This window comes from Hydra vulgaris, chromosome 09, assembly GCF_038396675.1.
Source record: "Hydra vulgaris chromosome 09, alternate assembly HydraT2T_AEP".
NCBI classification, from domain to species: domain Eukaryota; kingdom Metazoa; phylum Cnidaria; class Hydrozoa; order Anthoathecata; family Hydridae; genus Hydra; species Hydra vulgaris.
Window position 1 is genome coordinate 26,585,294 of NC_088928.1, and position 24,701 is coordinate 26,609,994.

A 24,701-nucleotide genomic window follows, 5' to 3' on the forward strand; every position below is an offset into this window, starting at 1 on the left:
AGTAGTTTAATTGAATTAGTTGCAAACTTGAAACCTCTAAATTTCAAAACTTATTTAAAAAAATAATGTTCAAAATAAAAAGAGTGTTTTCAGTATTTTATAGATTAAAAAAAGTACGTGTTTCTTTAATCTATGAAACGCTTTATGTAAGACTTAAATGTATGATTTAAAGATAATTTTAGTTATATGTTAAATTATATATCAGGACCGTGCTGTCGTGCGGCGGGAGTTAAAAAATATTTAAACAAAAAAATAATAAAAGTAAGCAAAAGGCGAGAGCAAACTAAAGTATAAACCACTTTTTTAATTGTCTAATCATGAGAACTCGGTCTGATTCAGATATGATTCACGATGGAGCCCTAAGGCAGCCTCAGATATGAGCCCTTGTATTGAATCTTTGATTTTTTGATAACCAATTGTGGTTCTCTGTTCGTTTTTTGTTCTCTTCAGGTGAGAAAATGAAAGTACTCCAAAACAATTAGTTACTATTTGTGTTAAAACAATGCGCAGTATAGTCGAAACATTTAGAAAAATAATTTCAATCACATCCTTTTTGAGGTTTGGTAAGGTTAACCAAGAAAAACTCTTATGAACACTTGAGTAGACCTCTTTGTTTCAGATTGCCTCTTTGCTTCTGATTAGTGTGTCATCAGCCATTGGAATAAATGTTCTATTTCCAAACTAGTCCTTTAAGATAAGTTTTATGTTGACCCATTTTCAACATTAATATGCTTTGGTCTGTCAGATTTTCTGTACTTCACTTTTGGTGAAAGAGTAGTCTTACTTTCAAAATATTCATATTTATCACGTACATTGTTAACATATGGTAAAAGTTTCTGACGAAAGCATCAGTATTTTTATTAACATATGGTAAAAGTTTCTGACGAAAGCATCAGTACTATATTTTTATTTTTATATTTTTATTAACAACAAACTGCATAGTATGTAGTTTATTTATTTTGAATAAAAAATAATTTTTTCAATTTTATTGTCATGAGTTTTAAAACCTATCTAGTTTTAATCTTTGTTTTAGTTGTCATAAAAAATGTGTTATTTATTTTAATCAAGAGTTAACGTTGATTTTTTAAAAATCCTTTTACCTAATTTTAACCAATAGTTATCCTTGTTTTGATCTTCATAGAAACAGTGGGCAGCACTTAACACCCATTCTTGATTTATCAAAGTTCCGCCACAAAGGTGTCCAGGATTGGCAGTGTTAAAACGATAATCAATGTTTACTTGCCAAGGCCAATCACCAGGTTTTGCATTTTTTCCTCCTACAATTCGTGTATTAGTCATTCCTTTTGCGCCGCATCCTGGTTGTAAATCTATAACATAAAACTTTAATTGATTAATAAAAATCCTTTAAAACACAATAAATAATGCATAAATGATAGTGTTGTATTTTTGTATTACTCAAATTATTTAAAAAACTTATGTTGTTTTCTTTCCTACCAATGGACACTCTTTTTGCCTTATTTAAGGTATAGAAGAAAACAGAATACGTGAATTAGTTTGAGAATAAAAACAGTAGTCTTTAAGGATTAAAATGCAATAAAGGCATTTACCCATTATTAGTTTTTTAAAATGTCATCAAAACATTGAGGTACATATTTAAGTTAATTTTAACGCTGCTTTTATTAAACTATATTTTCAATCCGTTTTTTTTAACAGGTAACTTGTTTAATTAAATATTCTCTTAAGTTATGAAAAGTTTTTATGTTAATTGTTGATGTTGATGAAAATGAGCAAAACACTATGAAATAAATTTAACTAATGCTCAGTTTCAAGATAATTTAAATTGTGTTGAACAAAAAAAAAGGAGGTAAAAAATATGTACATTTTATTGAAAATATATTTATTTTAGTGATAAACCATCAAATAGACATTTAACTTTAGTAAAAACACTTTTGCGGATATTGTTCAGGGCTAGGTATTCCTCTAGTGAAACTGACAGCAAAAGATGCTAATTGCAGTACAGTTTCTTCAACTTTTACCAAACAACAAAATTTAAAACTTATGAGTTTCTCTGAATAATTTTAAAATGAACATTTTACCATTGCAAAAGTAAAATTTCTCAATGTTTCTTTCATCAATGAAGTATATGCTTTTTTTGGCAAAGGCTAGGAGATGCCGACACTGACTTAACACATTCCCTGCCGTGGAGCTTTAAGTTGAGTAAAGGCTAGAAAAATTGTCTCTTAAGGGGTAAACAGATACTATTTGTTGACCAAAAGTTTTGCTCCCCTTATTCATCTTTTAGGCTAGCGTTGATATATTTATAATACATTGTTTCCAGTTTAAGAAGTTGAATTTGGGTCTCCTTTACTCATTTCATGGGATTTGCTTGCGTCTCTGTTTTTATGACTAAAAACTCATTATATTGTATCCAAATGAGGATACAGCTATAAAACTCAATGGTATGGTTCTGAGGTTGGCTGGTAGTCAGGTTTCCCAAACCTTGCGATAGCTCTCAGAGAGGCCAATTCCATCAACAGCTGTAAAATATTAAACTACTAACAATGCCATGTTTTGCATAGATGGTGTTCACGTTCGTACTTTTGGTGCGCATTTTTGGGGCCACATTTGGAGCCCTCTGCTACGGTTTAGGGTTTATTAATGGTATTGAAGCAATATCTTGGACTACTAGAAGTGAACTGAATACTACCTGTGCTTTGAGTCATGTTCTTTAACAAATCAAAAAATGAGTAAAAAAGAAAAAAAACTATAAAGCACAAAAAATCAATGTTACCATCAAGTTCTTTAAAACTATCATTCACTAAAATTCGTAATCTTTAAGGTAACTTTTTTCTGTTGAGACTTATCTAGTGCAAAGTTTACTTACTTGCTCTTTGTGAGACTAATTTGAGTTCAGCTGTTTCCTCTTGTGACCTTAGTGCTGATGGTAATCTTCCTTTGGTTCATAAAGACTCCAATAGTCGCTTGCTAGGCTTGAGCATATACATTTGTAAGAATTAACCTATTTGTTGGAAAACTAGGTTTGAATCCTAAAACTATACTTTTATGAACTTAAGTTTAGCACCACTTCACTCTTTTACCTTTCGTTTTGTTTTATATCACTCACCTTCATCTTAAGACTGTACTCTTTTTGATGTTATTTCTGATCAAATTAACAAAGCCCTATCTTTTATCCTTTAGCTAACATCTCTTTAAAACTATTATCTCTTCATTATCAGAATCCCTCGATCATCGTACAGAGGTACGATGATCGAGGTACTAAGTGATTTGTATAAGAAGAAATAGACCATTAGACCCTACCTTATATAAAAATAAAGAATGTCTGGGAGGATAATGAACCAAGTAATTTTGGAAATATTTGATGAATTTCAAAAAATTAAAGAATCTACTTTAAACCTGACTGGAACTTTTTTCGTGATTTTTTTGTGATGGCTCATGGGTAGAAATACTCTGTTTTCCTGCTGAAAAGTGTGATTCTTATGTAACTTCTTGGACTGAGGCTGACATTCGTATCACTCCAGCTTCTGTATCTAAAGTGTTTCCTGTTTAGACTCTTCTACAACTTGTGGTCCGGACAACATACCTGTTATAATCTTGCCGAAGTATTCTCCGGAGCTATTTACTCTCAAAACTATTTAACAAGTGCTTATCAGAGTCATGTTTTTCAGCCTGCTGGAATGCGGCACCTGTTATCCCTATTTTTAGAAATTCTAAAGAGCAATCTAACTCGTCTAACTACCATCCCATTAGTCTTCTTCCAATCATAACCAAGATTTTTATGTCTTCAATTTACAAACTATTAATTCTGGTCATAAATATGGGTTTTGATCTTCTCGTTCTACTGCTGATTTAGTAATTGTATTTACCGACAGGTTTTATCGTGCATTAAGTAGATGCGTAGAGATTAAGGCTATCGTGCTCAATATTTCAAAAACCTTTGATAAAATTTGGCATGCTGATCTTCTCTATAATCTCTCTTCTCACGGTGTATAAGGTAATATCTTTAAGATTATTGAATCCATCCTTAGCAATCCTAGAATAATAGTTTCCTCGATGGACATTACTTTTCTTCATTTGCTGTAACTTCAGTGGTTCCTCAAGTTTCCATTCTTAGCCCTATTTTTTTTATAATTGACATTAATGATCTACCAGAAATTCTTACATCTGAGGTGGCATTGTTTTCTGACAATACTACCATTTATTCTTGTCATGATAAGAAGTCAACACTCTCTGATTGCTAGGAGTGGGTATATGAGCTTGAAAAATATCTCAATTCTGCTACAGCATGGGGCTCTCAGTGAATGATGAACTTTATTTCAGATAAATCTTTTTTTTAGCTTATCGTTTTTGCAACAATCTAAATTTTTCTGTTTATGAACGGTAATGTACTCGATGAGTCATCTACCTTTTCTTCTAAGAAAAAACTCTTACTTCCAATTTTTCTTAAAAACAATATAAATGAAATTCATTGCAAAATTAGCATCTGCTAAGGTTGCATTTTTTTATTGTGCTTGCCACTTTCTTAGGCCGGATTCTATTCTTTATCTCTATAAATCTCAAATATAGAATACCCTCTATGGAATACTGTTTCCATATCTGAAGCGGATCTTCAAATGATGCCCTTTCTCATTTAGACAAGGTGCAAAAACGAATCATAAACATATTTGGACCTGCTCTTGCATCCAAACTTCAACCGTTGTCACATTGTCATAACGTCGCTTCTCTTTCACTCTTCTTTAAATACAATAATGGGTACTGCTCTAAAGAGCTAGCGTCTCTTGTACCATCAACTAATATTCATTCTCGTGTTACTCGTCATTCAATTATGTCTCATCCTTTTACTGCAGCTATTTCTAAGACCCCCCAAAACTCTTATTTGTTCAGTTTTTTCCCGCGAACATCAGTACTTTGGAACTCACTCCTTTCATCCTGGTTTCCCGATTCATATAATTTGCAAGCTTTTAATTTGTCTCTTAATGGCTATCTTGCTATATAAACTTCATCTTTTCTCTTTCAGTAACGTCCAACTCTAATAATGGTTGCTTGCAGCCTTTTTGAAAGTGAAGGTGTTCTCTTGTTTAAAAATTATTAGTTTTATATGTATGTTCACAATATAATTAAAATTCTTGAAGAAATAATTTTAAAAGATTACTTTGAATTTTCTTTTGATATAAAGAGTAAGGTAGTTCTTGTTTTTAATGGTAGTCTTTATTTTCTGAAAATAATGGTGACTGTTACATCAAATATTTTTTTTAAGTTATCAATTCAAAAAGTGAAAGCGAAAAATATTACTTTAATGTAGCTGGGTCTTTAATTTTCTATCCTAATGAGTTAATACAATTTATACCTTCTTCATTGCATGTTTGACTTATTTACAACTTTTTATTATACTCTTGCAGAGCTGAAAACAATGCCGTAAACAAGGTATAAACTACCTCTCTTGAATTAGAACAAATCCAAAGACATCAGCGTCAACATGGAAACATTATCGTGTCTATAATAAATGTCAAAAAATAGGAACAAGTTGTTTTTAAATAATATCAAGTAAGAAAGCTCTAATATGAAAAGTCAAGCATGTCATTAATCCTTAAGTCATAAAATAGTAAAAAAAGAGACCCCGAAAAATGCTTTTTAAAAAATTGTTGCAAAAAACATAGAATTGTAGAGTAGAGTGCAATGTAGTTATTGTTATCACTACCAATGGTCGTTGTGAACACTGGAAATGTGGTCGTTGTAATCACTGGCTGCACATAAAGTGTGAAGATTTGACCCTGGCAAGAACTTTTACTGACAAATTACCTATACATTACGGTTATCATGGATCCTGATAATGCAAATCTAGCTGATCTAAGAACGCCACTTATATGGAAAGATTTTTTCCATATAAGTGTACATCAAGGTATCCTGTGATGCAATATTTGAAATCTTTTAATCTTCTCCGCGGAAAAAAATTTTCCTCAAATTGAGTGAAATTTTGACTTTACAAGGCGCCAATAAAAACACCTGTAGAATGAGAATCGCTCTATATAATTTCATAAAAATTGTTGCCTACTATCCCAGCTAACACAAAACGTTCAAGAACGTTCTATGAACGTTCATAAAAAGTGCTTGAAAGTTTGCAACGTTTTTCGAACGCACTTAAACGTTTTATATTAGCTGGAATGGCCACACCAAACTCTTGATAAAATTTCGGTCTATTAAGTTTACTGGTTAAAGCTTTATGGCAGTTTTAGTTTAAATTTTGTTAGTTTTGATATTTATACCTCAAAACGTTACCTTTTACTATAATATTCGGTCTCTATTTCAAAATAATGGCTACATGAGTGTTCTACTACGCAATTCCATTGGTGTGACAATTTATAAAATAAGAACATCATCAAGCTTGTTGATGATTAGTAATAACCTCTACCAGATTGCTGAAAAGGCTAGATTTGATTAAGCTCAGTGTTTGCAAGTTTCCAGATTTCACAAGACTTTATGATTTGACGTCACAACATGTGCATGGGTGCAAACTTGAATAAGTTTGAAGACCACAAATTATATTTGCAACTTTCATATCACAAGCCAAAATTAGTTTAACTCCATTTTCATTAATTAGAGACCAGATTTGTTTAATATTGGAGTGAGTTTCTGGCAAATTTTTTCAAATCGCAACAAGAATTTGGTTCTTGACACCAATATTTTTGCCATTCCTTTGAGTGAGAGGCTGCAGTTGTGGCGGTAAGCTGGTTTTTTTTTCCTTAACGCAGTATCGACAATGCTTTGGGTAACCTTTGCAACCATCAATTCCTAGCTTAACAAATTATCCACCATCACTTTGCAACACTTTGCCAATTCTTCAACAGAAATTTTGTAGGATTGACATGACTTACAAAAATCATTTCAGCGAGCAACAATAGAGGTTCTGCTTCTGGTTAGAGCAGAACCTCTTTTTCCGTAGTTGATGGTGCTGGGCACAACTTTGACCTAAAACAAACACATATATGTTTATGTTTATAATAAATTTTATTTAGAAAGTGTGTGAAACTTACAAATTATTCCTTTTTAAAGAGATTAGAAACTTGTCATAATATACTTCCTGAAATCTATTTAATCTCATAGTTTAATAGTCAAAACTTTCTTTCGATATATATGTGAAAACATAAAGTAAAAATATTTACCGGGAATAGTTTTAAGTGGAGACCTAGCGGTTGCTTTAGCAAGTTGAATAGTTTTTTTCCGGAGATACTTCTTTATTGGAAATGACTTTGAATGCAATTTGTTTGGCTGCATTGGCATCTTTGTTGCTAAATATTGAAAATTTTGCGTGAACTTGTCTGAGAAAATTGGTGGGGAAAAACTTTTCCTAAATCTGTGCTGCAACGCACACTTTTCTTACTCAATGGCGGTTTGCTCTTCGAGAGGATGTTTTTCTTGCAGCTTTGAACGACCAACTCGGTAGATAAGGCAAAAACACACCGTGCCTCTTGTTACGGGTCCTACTTGTGTTGACTTAAAATCAAACAAAAAAAATGCAACTTTTTAAACCACTTTTTTGTGTGCAAAATATTTCAGCACGATTCAAAAATTTCTTGTGGTACCTGAGAATCACAGATATTGATCTTGGTCTTATACAGTTGGCATATTTGACCTGCATGAAAAGCAGTAAGCTATCTTTTTTATCTATCATTTTTTTATCTATCTAAGCACCTATGCTTTCAATTTTCATCATAAATCTTTGCTTGATTTCGCATTGTGGTAGTTCACCAAATCTAACTTCACTAAATCAAACTCTGCCTTTTACAAAACTTAACCCAAATTTATATTGGATAACAGTCCACTTAACATACTCATACAAATATTATTAATAAAAACTAGTTAAATCAAGAAAATATTTACTTAAATAACAAGAAAATAATTTTTGATAAATTTTTTCCTCACAAAGAAGTTTAAATCAATGATACTTGTCACACTTAATGGCAATTTAGATAAGATCTTATTTGATGACGTAGTTCAAAAAACGATTTAACTGCTCTTTAAAGAACTATACTCCTCTTCGTAACATCTTTTTCTTTCAATAAAGATTTTCTCTTTTTGTGCAGTTATTTTTATCAAATATTTACAAATTTTATTTTTTTAAAGTTGTTTTTTAAAATAACCCTAATTTGTAAAAGTTAATTTTCTATAGACTCGCTCCTCCAAACTTTTTAGCGGTCAGTTATCTCAGTTTTCTAAATTTTTTTTAAGTTAATTATTTTAAATATTTGGTTTTCTAATAGTTTTTCTGTTTTAAGAAAAATAAATATTTTTTATGTAGGTATTTATATGATAACTATAAATTTGATAAACATCTTTTCTGATTTGTTTTGTTATATGCCGGAATTTTATTTCACCTGTTTACTCATTTTCTTGTGTGAAATATAATAGGCTCCGATAAAAATTAAATTCGATGCGCAACTTTTGGAAATTAGTTTTTCAATTGTTTTGTCTTATCTAGTGCTATTTCACAACAGAAAATAATTTTTATTTAAATCTTCATTATTTTGCCCGAATTCTAAATCAATTCTTCATCTGTTTGCCAGATTTCTAAATCAGTTGTTCTTTGACATCTATTTAATCAAACAACTTTAAATTGTTTATTTTACAATAAGTTAGTTTATCACAAGTATCATTTAACCGCTTTTCAAATCACATAAATCAATCCTCAATGTAAAACTAACGTTTAAGATTTAAACAAATAAGAAATTAGTTATAATTAGGGGTCGTCCATAAAGTATGTACGCCAAAAACTTTGAAATTTAGCACCCACTCCCCCTGTTGCACTGCGTACTTTTAAGTCCCCACCCCTTAAAAAGTACGTACATTTTTCAAATACCCCCCTAACTTTTTATTTTTCAATATAAAAGTTTATTGAAAAGAAAAAGGTGGAGGAGATATTTTAGATATATACGACCCCAAAGTCCTTTGCTTGCGGCACAGGATCCCAATTTAAAAAACGTCTTCAAATACATACAAATATTAATTTTACTAAAGATAAATGTGTGTGCTTGGCCTCGAGTTTAATGATAGGCGGAGATCAGAGATCGATTCCCAATCAAGCTATGTTGAACTTTTTTTTGTTTTAATGACGATCAAATAAAAATAAACTATACTTAAGGCGGACGTTTTTTTCAGACACCCCTCTTAAGTAAGTCCGTAAAAACGAGTCTTACGCGAAATCAGTAATATTGAAAACAAACCCTAAAACCCTGTGCCGAAGGTTACCCATACCCTTTGATTGGGGAGGGGGAAAGATAGGGGGGAAGGCGGAAAATTTTATGCCCCTTTTGCTAATTTAAGGAGCTTTTTATTTTAGCAAAACCTAGCGTTAAAATTTGGAAGATTTTTAGACCCTAATGATACATTTTTTTTACGGGGTCTCCAACCCATTACCCGCGGCACTGCTTAATCTGTTTTTTGTTGACTTAAAAAATAGGTTGCTTGAAATACGTCTTGCTCAGGGTCAGTATATAAGAGGTGGCATGTGTGCATAGGCGCCCGCAGGATTTTTTTGATGTTCCAGATAGAACACTTTCTCACATTGTGCAAACTCCAAACTTAAGTATGTTTATACCTATGCCAAATGAGAAAGACTTGCAAAAAATTGGGATGGCGGAAGCCTGGGAACAAGAAACCCTAAATTGTTTTCTCCTTCCCTCCCTACCCAAACGTCCTAATAATCTTGTGGGCGCCCATGTATGTGTGTGCATAGAGGGAAATTATACCCTCTACTCCCTATACCATGCGTCATTTTATGTAGGCAAACTAGGATCTTTAGTCAGAATTTTAACTTTTCTTTTGATTACCTGGTTAATTGTGATAAATTAGAAAATTGATGTACATACTTTAAAATTGCCCTCCTCCCCCCCCTGATTCGCTTTCGTACGCTTTTTAAAGACCTCCCCCTCCCCCTATGCGCGATAGTACTTTATGTACGACCCCTTAACCTATTGAAATAGTTATTATTAACATATTGAAATACCATAGTAATGGGAAACTAAATAGTGGTAATTTAAAATTAAAAACATGGTAATGGAAAAATAACTTTTTTATTAATGTTTATTTGTAAGAAAGTATATGAAATGATGTGTTGAAAATATTTTCTAAAGTTGAATATAAGTTAAAGTTGCTTTGTATTTTCGAATCGACTTTATGTGTTCATAACCGGAATCAGTACAATTGGTGATAACAGGAATCAGTACAATGCGGTAGTGGTGTAGTGGTAGAGCACTCGTTTCATAAGCGAGAGGTTCTGAGTACGATTCCCACCACGTCCCTGGTATTACCGCGCTCAACTTGTTTTTTCTCACAGCGGCCTTGTTCGTCAAGGTTCGTGTTTCGGAGTTATAAAGTTGAGAGAGGGTTGTAACCACAAGTAGCCTCCTCATCTGTAGTGGCCTTCTCGGCTTTGGGGAGGTGAATTATAAAAAAAAAAAAATTAGCGTAAATTTATATGCAGTAGTTAGCGGCTATCATCTAATTGAAACGCTGTTAAATTTTTTGCGTTGTTAAAATAATATCATTACGAATAAATAAATCTGTGGCGCGAAATTTTAGTGCCAAAATAATGAAATTTATTTTTTCATAAAGAAAAATATGTTAGCTAAAAATCCAATCCATTTTTGTTTGAAAAACATAGAAACATTAAGTTTTGACTTATTATAAAGATGTCATTTTTGTGTAATATGAGCATGCTCAAATGACCCAGTGTTTTTCATTGAAATTACCTAGTTTAAAATCCTAAAATATTTGTGATTTTAATTGCTTTTTGAATAAAAACAAAACATAGTAAAAAGATTTATTATTTTAACAATACTAAATATTTTCCTGTATTTTAAATTCAATTAAATTTGAATTTTTATCGTACAAAGGTTTGAGTTAATAAAATTGACCCAATATTTTTGCGGAAAACATAGTAGTATTGTTTCAACAAAAAGTGGCTTAAAATTTTATCTTTTAATGATAAGTTTTGTTAATAACGAATCATTATATTTCAAAAACTATTTTCAATTGTCAGGTTGGTAGTTTAATGGACCATGAGTAGGGATCCCTAAAAATTGTTTCTTCGCAAAAAATTTTGGATCATCATAATTGTTTTTGAAAATATTCCAATTTTCGTTTTAGGTGCTCATTTTACCCTAATCTACCCTATATATAAGCACACATACGTATATACATATATGCATATAAAGGGCCGGATTTGCACCCTTTGGGGCCTTAGGCCGAATTGCTTTTATGTGGTCCTTTTTCAAAAAAGTCTAGAGTTTTCTTATATCAATTTTTCATTTTACTACATGATAAACGAATTGCATAAATATACGGTATTATATATATGTACGGTATTATACTGATAGTATAATACCGTACACATATATGTAACTAGATTTTATAAATGCAAAACAAACTAGAAAATAAGTAACATATCATCATAAAAGTAAATTTAAACAATTTTTTTACTTATAGAAATTTTTTCCTTTTTTTTTTTTTTGACAAAATTTATCGATTAGAGAATCCGTATCAAGAAGTTTTAAATCCGCATTGCTAGATAAAATTTATAAATTATTCAAAGTTTCTTGGTTCATATTTGATCTCAAAAAACTTTTGATCAATTTAAGTTTTGAAAAACTTCTTTCACCGGAATAATTTGTTATAATAAAGCATAAAAAGATTCTCAAAACTGTCTCAAGATTTAGAAATGCAATTTTTAAGTTTTTTTCTTTAAACAGCTTATAAATGAATAAGTGAGTCATAACTATTTCTTAATATTTAGTTTTGATAAAGTTATGAAATTGAAAAACTCCATCAAACAAAGAAATATCGATATCTTTATGATGTTGTTCGAAGATTTCTTTAACATTTTTCTTCAGCTTTGCATTATCGATGTTCACACTAATCAAAAATCCAAAAGTTGGGCTAGATACTTGATATACAATCATCCTTTTATTCAAATTTGAGTGAATTGCATTGACGACTTTGATAAAAGCATTTTTCTGAAACCTTTCTTTTAGACTTATTATAACACATTTTTTATGGTTTGGATCATCAAAGACTTATTTCTTTGTTCAATGTTTTTTATGTGAATATTCTGTATCAGGAAGTAAAATTTTAGCTTCAGCTTCAAAATCGTCATAGTTGTCTTTCGAATTATGAATGTAATCTACCAGCAAAGATAGAAGTAAATAACATGTATCTAATGTTTTGCTTGGATCTTGTAAAGCTTTTGACACTGAGTTTATTCTTTTTATAATTGCATTCCAGAAAACTGTTTGTACTGCAAATTCAAATTATTCCATTTTTGATATAATAATTTGTGTTCCAGCTCTAGCAATTCATTCAAAGTTTTGATCTTCCAAATTATCCGTGAAGGAGCTCAAAATCTCGGCTAAGTTTGATCTGGTATGATTTTAAATTTGTATAAACTGTAAGAATCGTTCATTTGGTTCATGGTATTTTTCATACACGTATCACATATATAGAACAAATTTGATCGTGATAAGATAAATCAGGCTTATAATCTGCTGAAATTCCAAAATATTTTGAAACATTTATAGCAGTCACAATAGCTTTCAAAACATTTTTTGCCATTAAAGAAACCAATTCACCGTAAACTGTCTTAGACAAGTTTGAAGTTTTTCCTGAACCAATTTGACCGTAACGTGTAATGTGTTCTGATAGGAATGAATCAAATTCAAGCAATCAGTTCAAGAAGTCCACTTCGTTGAAACCTCTAAATCCTTGATTTTTTTCAACTAAAGTACAAATTACAGCTATCACATGCTTCAAAACCATTCTCCAATATTGCTTTTCTTTTTTTGATTCTTCTTCAAGTTTGCTGTCCAATGTGTTGTGACTTCTTCTAATTAAATAAGCCATTAAAGCTTTTCTGTGTTCTGTAGAATTTTCGTTGCTTTTTAACAGTGAAACGGCATTTTCCGAGTCACTCAAACCAGTTGTAGCAAGAAAAAAACAGAAAACCTTAAGAACCTTGCATACAAAACAATAGAAATTTCCTTTTGCTGGTGAGTAAATTATTCACGATCGTTTTTTTCACCATTTGCTATTTGGCCTTAGAAAAAAAATTTTGAACAAAAATGATCGCGATCTTTTTAAAACTGTTTTGATTCATTGAAATCATTATCAAAGTTCTGAATAGTTTTTGGTCCTTTTGAAATCCAAAACGAAATATTGTCTTCAGAAAGATGTTCCCATAAGGCAATGCCATCTTTTCTGTTGATGTTTAAGTTACAGCTATTAGTGATTAATTCAGGAGAACGAGTGACTTCTTGCAATTGATGATTATTTTCTGAAAGTGATTGTTCTGTTTCATAGAGCAATTTATGGGCTCTGTACTTCTGTTACCAAAAAACATCAAGTGAAATCCACTTTTGAATAATCGATTAATTTTCTAAATAAAATAACTAAAGTAACAGGCTTGGTCAGGAAAGACATGCAATTGCACTCTGTTCCTGACCACGTACATAATATTTAGTTGCCATAACTTGGCCAAGGCTTTTTTTATATGTTTGAGAACATTCAAGTTTATGCATGTTTGTTACCATCTATGTCTGCATAACAATAAGCATGTAAAATACACCCTAAAAAAATTAACTTCATAACTTTATTCTTTACTTACCAAATATAACTATTTGTCACTTAAATTTTGGGGCCTAGTCGGCCTATAGGTAAATCTAAGACTGTGCATATACACTAGGGTGGTTCAAACGCCCCTTATTTTCAAAAACTGAAAGGCACTGTATTCCATGTGCTGTGGGTGTACTCTGTGACCAATTAAAAACAAAATTTAACTCATTTACACAATTTTTAGACCCTACTCAATGGGCTCAAAGATCAAATTTTCACTTCAAAAAATCATATTATAACCGGTTAAATAACTTTAAAAATGGATATTTTTGAGGCACTGTTTTTTATCGGAATATGTAGGCCTATATGATCATTTTAAGCCTAACCTTATAGTAATTGAATAAATTTTAGCATGTCCTCAAGCGTTTTGGACCCTGAGTTTTGACCCGGTTTCTTAAAAATTTGACCGGTTTTTACTATACCTTTAACTTGATGGTCTGTTTATTTTATTAAGATCGCTAATATTTATGACGCTTTTAAGTTTTATTTAAGTAGAAAAATTGATTTTTTTCGCAAAGAAAAGAATCAAAAATAATTTTTATTTTTATTATTCTCCTGTTTTATGTTTTATTTGTGCGGAAAAAATAATATATCTACATTAACAGTAGAAACAAATATAATTTAATATTTAAAATAAAATGGGAAAAGATACAAGATCGAAACATAAATTTTTTTGACAAATGATACCATTAAGATACTAGTATCTCAATGATGGTAGTATACTACCATCATCTCAATTACCAACTGGTAGGTATGCGGAAATCGCGTGTAACGGAACCGATAAATGTATTAAAATTATGTGCAACGCTTTTTGAAGGTTGGTTTTAGAGATAGAGGTTGTACCAAATTTTGTTGACTTAATTTTTAGAATTTCACATAAACATAGATATATTTTCAAAAATAGAATGATTTAACTTGAATAATACATGTCTTCTGATTACAATGACGAATTTTATAAGTGGGTTTATTGATACTCAAAACTGTTATTTACTTTCTCTATCGAGAAAATATTGAAGATAAAGCCTGACAAACTCTATCTTTTTGAGACACTCGAGTATGCTCAATTTTTTCCTGTTCCAAATTTGTTCCTGCCAAATTTTGTTGCCAAATTCAGAGGCGGTGATATCCTATTTGGGCGCACATTTTGGTACCTAATTTCCTTTTTTCTATAATCTTTTACAGACTTTTGTTGATTTATTTTTTGGAATTTCATATCAACATAGATATTTTTTAAAAACTTGAATGAATAAACTTTAATAATATGTGTTTTCTGAATAAAATAATGAACTTTATAAGTAGATATGTTGATATTCATAACTTTTGGCTAAACGGTACTTTATATTCTGCATCAAGGAATTATTGAAGATAAAGCCTGACAAACTCTCAATTTTTCTTACACTCGAGTTAGCACATTTTTTATGTTCCTGCCAAATTTTGTTGTCAGATTCAGAGGCGGTGATACCCTATTTAGACGCACAATTTTGTTTGTTTTTTAATATTTTGCTTGTTACATTTTAATAACAATAACAAAAACTAATATTCAATAACAATAATATAAACCTTTTTAACTTAAAAAGGTTTTTATTATTGTTTGTTTATATTATTACTGTCATAATTAATAATTTTATAATGTTGCTTTATTTAGATAAAATTAGTGAAAAGTTAAATTGTAAGAATTTTAATAATTTCATTTTGAAATTTATTTGTTGATTTTTAAATGGAAACAGTAAAACTAATTGTAATACTATTATTACTAGTAATAATATTACTATTAGTGTAAAGTTATTAATAGAGTGTTTTCAATAATACGGTGCTTACCCCAACCCCACATACACCCTGACTCAAAAATCAACCTCTCGTATTTGTTCTAGAAGGAACCAAAAACAACTACTTGCATATAAAAACTAGCAATTGCAAAAAAAAAAAATACTCTTTTAAAGATGAATTATTGATATTATGACAGTAAAGGTGGAGGTTGGGTGGCCCCTCTAGCCTAACAGATACGCCCTGAAGGTGTAGGACAGTGTTAATGTATAGGCTATTCTTATATCTATCTATTGAAACTAAGTTTTGGGCATATATATGAGTTGACAAAGTTATAACAATTTTAGTTAAAAAAAACTTTATTTTGACCACAGTTTTATCAACAAATCATATATGTAAAAATTGGTACTTATAACGTCATAACTTTTTATGGAATTGTTCGATTTTAATAATTTTTTCAATTTTAAAATATTTAATAGAAGCACTTTCTAATGATATATAACAACCTAGAATTTATTCAAAAAAAAATTTCATGTAGCATACCTACTATTGGAGAGCAAGTTCTGCAATATTTACATGGAAAACTAATTAAAGCAGGAAAAGAAAAATTACAATATAAACTCAGTGATATAGTTTTTTAAAAATTTCCTCATGCGAATTTTGAAATTGGTTGCAATAACCCTGGAGGATGTAACTTTCTTAAAAGCACTCGTGTTGTTTTGTCACTGAAGAAAGTCTGAAACAGAAGTTCATTTCCAATAGTAGCTGACTAATATATTTATTAAATGACACAGTATATATTTATTTTTAAATTTGATTTTAAAAACAAATATATATACACACACACACAGATATATATATATATATATATATATATATATATATATATATATATATATATATATATATATATATATATATATATATATATATATATATATATACATATATATACACACACACACACACACACACACACACAGAGGAGAGAGTGGGAAAGAATCTTATTATGTTATTCTAAGAATCTTACCATAACACTACAACTTTGTTTTCTTTATATAAAGTAAGATCTTGTGCTTGGAAGATCATAGAAATAAGCTCTCAAAAATCAGATATGTAAAACACCACAAAATTGAAGTACTATAGATAACTAAGCGTAAAATAAAGGGCTTATTTGATATAAGTGTAAAAGATGTGCAGCAAAAAATTTTATCAAACAAACATATCACTAAAGAGAAAAGAAATGTCGATAAAAAATTTTTGATAATGGTTTGAAAATAAAGGAAGATTTCATTAAAATAGCCCAGGAAAAACTACTTTGTGTTCATTTTGATACAAAATTAGTAAAAAAGTATTTTTATGGTAAAAGCTAGTGATTTCAAGCTCTAGTGATTTCAAGCTCTAGTATTGATAAAGTACAACTTATTGGGGTTAAATATAACTTTCTATAACAGATAGTCATGGAATAAACAAGCCAAAGCTATTAAAGAAATATTGGAATTTTGGAATCTCTGGGATTTAATGCATAGTGTATATTTTGACACTACATCTTCAAATACAGGTGAGAAAAATTTGTGCACCTAATGGTATAATAGATGATACTTTTGTAACTTGTTATTTTTATATTTTTATAATTTCATTATATTTTTTAATTTTTTTCTCTTCAAATAAATGAATCAAATTAAGGTTGGATGCAGGGTGCATTTGTATTGCTGGAAAATAGATGTGCAGACTATTAACATGGTTTGCTTGCAGACATCACATATATGAGCTCCATATTAAAGTTAGAACCATTATATTTATTGTTTATTTATAAAATACTAGTTCTGTTCAAATGGCTTTTTTATTTTCTCATTTGTCATTATCTAGCATGCAGCACTTGCATTTTCTAAGATAGTCTCAAACGGACCAGTTGATAATCTTTTCAAAAAAATTCAAAATTTCTGGGAAACTATAAAGCTCCACATAAATTTGAACAACCTTAACAGGTTTGAATGGAGCAACGAAAAGGAACATTTTTTAGATATTTTTTAGGTAGACATTTTTTAGGTAGAGATTTGTATATTTTTTTTTTTCTAGATTAAAAAAAAATAATATTAACAAAATAGAATAACATTTTTTCGAAGGCTTTTGAAACCAAAATTTATCTTGATTGTTCCTTGCAGAACAAAATTTTGTACTTTATATATGCGATGAAACGCTAGACAATAACGGGTGATGCGGAATTTATCGGACAAATCCTAATTTCATTATTTGAGCATAATAATTAGTTTCTGTGGCTTATCTTTGATTTTATCACAAAAACTGATTATTACTTAAGCATAATAATCAGTTTTTGTGGTAAAACGAGGTTAAATGCAGCTGAACGAGAATCTTTTCGAAAGCGACTAAAAATGTTTTTTGTAAATAAACCTAATATAAAAAAAAAAAAAAAAATCGTAAATCATTTTGAAAAGGAAGGATTTGCTCGAAGTACAATATATGATAACCTAAAAAGACTTGAAACTGTTCAATCGTTTTCTGATAGAAAGCACCCTGGTCGTCCGACATCCTGGACTAGAGAAAAGAAAGCCGAATTAACGAGACTTGTCAACAATCGAAAAGGGGTCAGTCAGAGAAAAATAGGTATTAAATTTGGTGTAAATCAATCGACAATTGGTCGTTAGTTTAAAAAAATGAATACTAAATATAGAAAACGCGAAAAGACTCCAAAATACACTATAGAACAACAAATAAAGGCAAAGAAAAGAAGCAGGAAACTAGTTAACCAACTCTATAACACAAAATCGCTTCTAGTCATCGATGACGAAAAATACTTTTGTTTTGCAGGGGACAACATGCCTGCAAATTCTGGATACTACACAAACAACAAAAAGACATGCCCAGAAAGTGTTCGTTTTATAGGAAAAGAGAAATTTTCAAAAAAATTATTAATGTGGATAGCCATATCTGAAGGTGGTATGTCCGAGCCATTGTTTCGCACTTCCAAGGCTGTAGCGATCAATTCATCAATCTATATTAATGAATGTTTAGAAAAATGACTTCTTCCATTTATTCACAAGTATCATGGAGACTTTAACTATTTATTTTGGCCAGATTTAGCAAGTTCTCATTATTCTCAAGATTCTCTAAATTGGATGGACCAATATGTCTATTACGTTGATAAAGAATCCAATCCCCAAAATGTGCCTCAAGCACGACCAATTGAAAATTTTTGGGGACATTTGGCACAGAAGGTTTACGAGGGAGATTGGCAAGCTTCAACAGAGCAAGTTTTGATTGATTGCATTAAACTAAAACTAGAAGAAATTGATTTAAACTTTTTACAGTCGCATATGAAAGGCGTCAGAGCAAAATTGAGATGAATTGCAGATGGTGGTGTTTTTTCATATAAAAAATAATATATTTTTATTAAAAGATAAATGCTTTATTTAAAAAATTATAATAGTAGTTTGTTTTTTTATTTATAAATAAGTTATTGACGTTTTTATTTTGTCCGATAACTTCCGCATCACCCGTTAACACAAAAGAAAAAAGTATCAAAAAACTAATTCTATGCCTTAAACCTTCAAGATTAACATTGGGAAAACCACCTTTTCCAAACATTAACAAAACGAAAATTCCAGAGTTATGAGAGCTGGTTGGAACTCAAAGTTGGGTTCTAATTCAACAGCTAAATCTATCTGCAATAGAAACAGAATGGATGCAAGTTAGCTCAAAATAAGTTATTCTCTTAATTGATTTAATTTTATTAAATTTTTTACCATTTAAAATATTTAAAAAAGCCTATATATATTTTATTTTAGAGATTGGAATAATTTTTCAGGATATCGAGTCCTAAAAAAACTAATTGAAAAGTTAACTGTCGTAAATGATTGTGCTGAGAGAGGAGTAAAGCTTATCCAAGACTCTACACACATGTGCCAGGATGAGAGAGGAGTAAAGCTTATCCAAGACTTTACACACATGTGCCAGGATGAGAGAGGAGTAAAGCTTATCCAAGACTTTACACACATCTGCCAGGATGAGAGAGGAGTAAAGCTTATCCAAGACTCTACACACATGTGCCAGGATGAGAGAGGAGTAAAGCTTATCCAAGACTTTACACACATGTGCCAGGATGAGGAATTAAAGCAATGTTTGATGCTTTAAATTTCAAGTCAGAGACAAAAATATTCAGTCAATACTAAAGACAAGTTGTCAAAAATTATTTAACATATGTTATGTAATTGTTACATTGTTTATGTAATTGTTAAATTGTAAAAAGTTATCTAATTTCATAAATTTATGTCAAGTTAATTGATAAAAATAATTATTTTTAAAAACTGATTTTAAAATAAAAAATTTTAAAAATTGTAATTTTAATTTATAAATGTGCTAAGAAAAAGCTTTCTAAACCCACATATGTGCATAACGATGCATAACACAATAAGAAAACTATCCCTAGTTGTATATTTCTTATGCTACCGATAGCTAGCTATTGAGTCCAATATTACAAAAAAACCGGGTTATTTTGAGAAACCAAGTCAAAGTTTTAACATTAAAACTTATAAAACAACACCAAAAGCTGTCATAATAGTCTCTTTTTTTCTGAATTATTGTTTTAATTGATCACACAAATGTTCTTATTCACTTAAACAAATAAAAAACAAATTAATTAAGGGGGTTTAATTACTCATAGTATGACATTTTAGGACAAAAATTTAACTTTCGAGCAAGTTGAGCGGGGTCTAAAATTTAACGTACGCCCACAGCACATGGAAAACAGTGCCTTTTGATTTTCAAAAATAAGGGGCGTTTGACCTAATTTACTCCTAATTTAAGGCAAAGTTAAGTTTAAAATCTAAATTTCCTATTCTTCTAAGTAATTATATCAAATCGTTTGAACATATTTATCATTAAGCATTCTCTACAAAACTCATTAATTTTATACTGAGCAACAAATTTGAAATGATGAAAGAAGTTACTTCGAAACAAGATGACGTAAGAAAGCGAGTGTACGAGTTTATTGAAATTAGCCCAGAACTTTCCAAAAACGCAATTGTAAAACATTTTATGATGGAAAGTATTCCAAGATCTATGCTCTACAATATTCTAAAACAAAAAGACAACAACATATTACCCGAACGACAAGTTGGAAGCGGTAGGAAAGCAGATAAGATGACAAAAAAGAAGATCAAAAATTGGAAAAAAAAATCGACAATCAACATGGAATCAGTCAACGTTCTCTTGCTAAAAAATTCAATGTCAATCAATCATACATATGCAAAACGATAAAGCAGAAGACAATCATTCATTATCATAAAAAAATTAAGGCTCCAAAAAGAACTCCTGAACAACAATCTCTTGTTCGTCCAAAGTGCTCTAAATTGGTTGAAATTTTTCGAAAAAACAGGTGATCATTGACGATGAATCATATTTTGGATTAAGTAATTGTAATATTTCAGGAAACAGTGGATTTCATTTATCAGTTGTTACTACGACACCAAATGATGTTAAATTAAAAATAAAATAAAAATTTGAACAAAAATTATTGGTTTGGGTTGCAATTTCTCCAAAGAGATTGTCAAAGCATTATGTTGCACCTTCCGGTCAAGCTGTCAATGAAAATGTGTACATAGACAAGTGTTGAGATCATGTGTGCTCCCATTTATAGAGACTGTTCATAAAGATGATGAAATAGTTTTTTGGCCTAACCTTGCATCATCTCACTACTCAAAAAAAGTTCAAGACATTTTGAGGTCCAACAATGTCGAATATGTGCCCAGAAGTCAAAATATTGCAAACGTACCAGAATTGCGACCTATTAAAAATTTTTGGAATAAAATCAAGAGAGCAGTATATGCTAATTGTTGGGAAGCTAAAAATTTGATCCAACTGAGGAATCGTATCAACTACTGCTTCAAACATGTCGACATTGAGCACGTACATCGACTTGGTAAGGAGATTTTTACAAGAGTTGATACAGGTCGCAGACAAGGAATGAAAAACTTGTAATTTTTTGTAATAATTTTTTGTAATATAGTAACTCTATGAACATTGCTTTTTTTGAAACATCGTTCAAAACTTAAAAAATAAGTCATCTTTCTAAAAATATTTTAGAATTTAATTTGTCCAGATTCTTTGGAATCACATGTTATTTTCAACAGTGCACGGGTTGTCGCGTTATTTTCATTTATTTTTAATAATTTCTATATGAAAAATATTTTTGTATATATTTTATATTCTATATACCAAAGACAAAATAAAATTAATAAAAAATTAAGTAATTAAGAATTAAAAAGAGTTTAAACAAATAATAAAAAATAAAGTTTAATGAAAAGTGATAAAAAATAAAAACTACATTTTTTTAAAAGCCAAATTTAAAATTAAAAAGAAAGAAGATGATGTAGATAAAACTATTAGCTACAGATGAAACTTTCATAAAAAAATAATAAAGAAATAATTCATAAAACATATTTATGGAACAACTTATAACAAAATAAAATATAATAAAGCACACCTCTGCCTCCTGAGCCTGTAAATGGTGGACTGCTAGCAAGTGTGGTTGTTGGCAATGTTGTTGTCACTAAATCTAATACATATATAAATTATTTTATTTAACTTTATTGTTTCAATATGTTAGGATATTTTATTATAAATTTCAAATTTATAAAAGGGCGCTAACGATAGCTATGATAATGAAAACAAAAGTTGATAACAAAGTCGATATACACAAAAATATCGAAAAAACAATACCCATACCGAAAATAACAGAACTATACATCATAGACATAATGGTTTATGATGTAGAGTTTGCTTTTACATTATCACAAGAAATGGATTAAACAGTTTATATAACTTGATAAGCAATAGATAAAAAACCTTATGCTAATCGTTATTCTCACGGTTGCAACCGTGAGAATAGTAACTTGTATTTTTGGCGACTTTTCAATCAACCGGTTGATTGAAAAGTCGCAAAAAATACAAGTTACTAATTCAAAAAAATTTAGAACAGGAGTTTATTTCATTTATTGATAATATAAATTACGAAGCATAATCGCATAAGCAATAGTGCTTCGCATTAATCGACGCACAATAAATCGCTGGGCCATTTATTGCGCGTCGATTTTTATCTGAAAAATCGCGTGCGATTCGATACAATTTTTTATTGGTTTTTATCGCAAAATTGAAAAAATTGATTTTGTGCTAACCGCCAATGCGTTAACGTCAGTGCCTAATTGTCCTACGGAAAAACTTGGTTTTTACATTAAACAATTAGGTTGGTTTAGTTTTCACAGTGTGAACAGTACTTTTACTTTCAGATTTTAATTTTTTTGATTGATCAAATTTTTTTTTTTTTTAAATACGGTGTTTTTATAAGTGCTAAGTGATAAATAGTAGGTGTTATCCGATGAATGACAATTAATACTCGTAGATTAATTAGTTGACTACTTGTAACAGTTATCATTACAAAGTATAAATATTTATTTGCATTTTTAATACTTACGACAATAGTTGCACGTTTTTTGACATTCCATGATTAAATAATCTTTGTAATCAGGATCATCGCAAAATGGTTGGTAAGACGAGCAATAACTACCTTGATCAATGCAATCTAAATTTACCATGATAAACTTATATGAAAACTTTATTTTTATTTTGAGAAAAAATAATTTTTTTAAAAATAATAATAAACCATAATTAAGTCACTCAAAAAACTTAAAAAAGTTCATAATTTACCTTCAACAGATAATTTACACAAAAAAAGCACAAGAGAAAATTTTATAAAAGTCATTCTTTTTACTTTTACTCTATCGCAAGTAAAATTTTTAGTATTTATAACTTTTTTAGTATTTATAACTTAATAAATAAGCATCTAAACCCTATAAATAAACATTTATTCATTTCTTTTGCATGATGCTAGGATACATAATAAATTACACGTAAAATGTTAGAAATGTCTTGCGTGGTTTTTCAATTATTAAAAAAAGAAAAAAAATTAACTTAGCAACTATTTTTAAAAAGATTATTTTTACGTTGCTGGGTAATAAATACTTGCGTTACTATGTTTTCATTAGGGAACGGAGTGTTTAAATTTACCAATTATATAATAAATATATATATATATATATATATATATATATATATATATATATATATATATATATATATATATATATATATATATATATATATATATATATATATATATTGTGTGTATTGACCATGCTTTGCTTTTTTCAACAGCCATTCTCTTTTTCTCTGCTACCTTTATATCGTTTTCAGCAGCTTTGTTTTTAATATATGCTATGCCTGTTCTCTTTTCTGTTGATTTTTGATAAACTTTTGTGTTTTTTCTTTAAGCTTTATTCCCTACTTTCTTTTTCTACATTTTCGACGCATACTTGATTTTTATCCAACGAATACAAAATAGTCTTCTAAAACCAGTCTGTGCACAACTCCTCACAACGGTACATATGTTTTTAAGTTAAGTCCCAAAAAATAACAGTGTTCTTTTCGTTTTCAATTTAAAATCTACAAAATTTCATTTTGAAACTATAAACTGGTAAAAAAAATTATTTATTCACAATTGTTATTATGTATTTAATCCTATATAAAATATTTACAAGTTTTACATATAAAAATATATAAAAATAGAAAACAGTCAATTAAGCAACATAAAAGTTATATTCGAATATTTAAAAATATTTTCTTTTATTGAATTAAATATCAACTAGTTTGTAAGAAAAACATAAAAAGTAAATATTGTTAACTTTTAAATAAAAAAAAATAAAATGGAAAGTTCAACAAGATATATTTTAAATAAAAAGTACAGAAATAAATAAAAATTGTAACTGTCGATATTTTACTTTGTTGTTTTCGCTTTTTAAATGAGAGTAAATTTAAAGTAAAAAATTAAATAGTTCAAAAACTAAAGAAATTACGTATTATTATCTTGTATTATTATTTTCTACGAATTATTACTATCCAAAAATCATTGGAGGCAATTGAAAACCCGAAAATTGGTTTGTACAAATTTACTTTTACACAAAACTTGTTCTCCACAAAGTTGTTTGGCACAAAAATTGTTCTGCGCAAAACTTGTTCTCCACAAAACTTGTTCTGCACAAAACTTGTTCTCCACAAAACTTGTTCTCCACAAAAGCTGTTCTCCACAAAACTTGTTCTCCCCAAAAATTGTTCTGCGCAAAACTTGTTCTGCACGAACTTGTTACGCTTTTTTTGCACAAAAATTGTTAGATTTAAGAAAAAAACTAACATTGGAGACAGGGACTAGTTTTATACTATCTTATTAG

The 24,701-nt window shown here is 29.6% G+C and overlaps 1 protein-coding gene across 1 annotated transcript in view; it reads right to left on the reverse strand.

The window, feature by feature from the left end:
- The window catches only part of LOC100206572 (prostasin), a 37,114-nt gene extending 13,835 nt beyond the window's left edge, over nucleotides 1-23,279 (reverse strand). Inside the window, exons 1-4 of the mRNA XM_065805182.1 lie at nucleotides 23,125-23,279; nucleotides 22,892-22,999; nucleotides 21,905-21,976; nucleotides 1,101-1,328 (exon numbers count right to left, since the gene is read on the reverse strand). Of these exons, the coding sequence (XP_065661254.1) occupies nucleotides 1,101-1,328; nucleotides 21,905-21,976; nucleotides 22,892-22,999; nucleotides 23,125-23,179 (463 nt within the window). The 5' untranslated portion in view covers nucleotides 23,180-23,279. The remainder of the gene's footprint in view (nucleotides 1-1,100; nucleotides 1,329-21,904; nucleotides 21,977-22,891; nucleotides 23,000-23,124) is intronic.
- Between the last annotated feature and the right edge of the window lie 1,422 nt (nucleotides 23,280-24,701).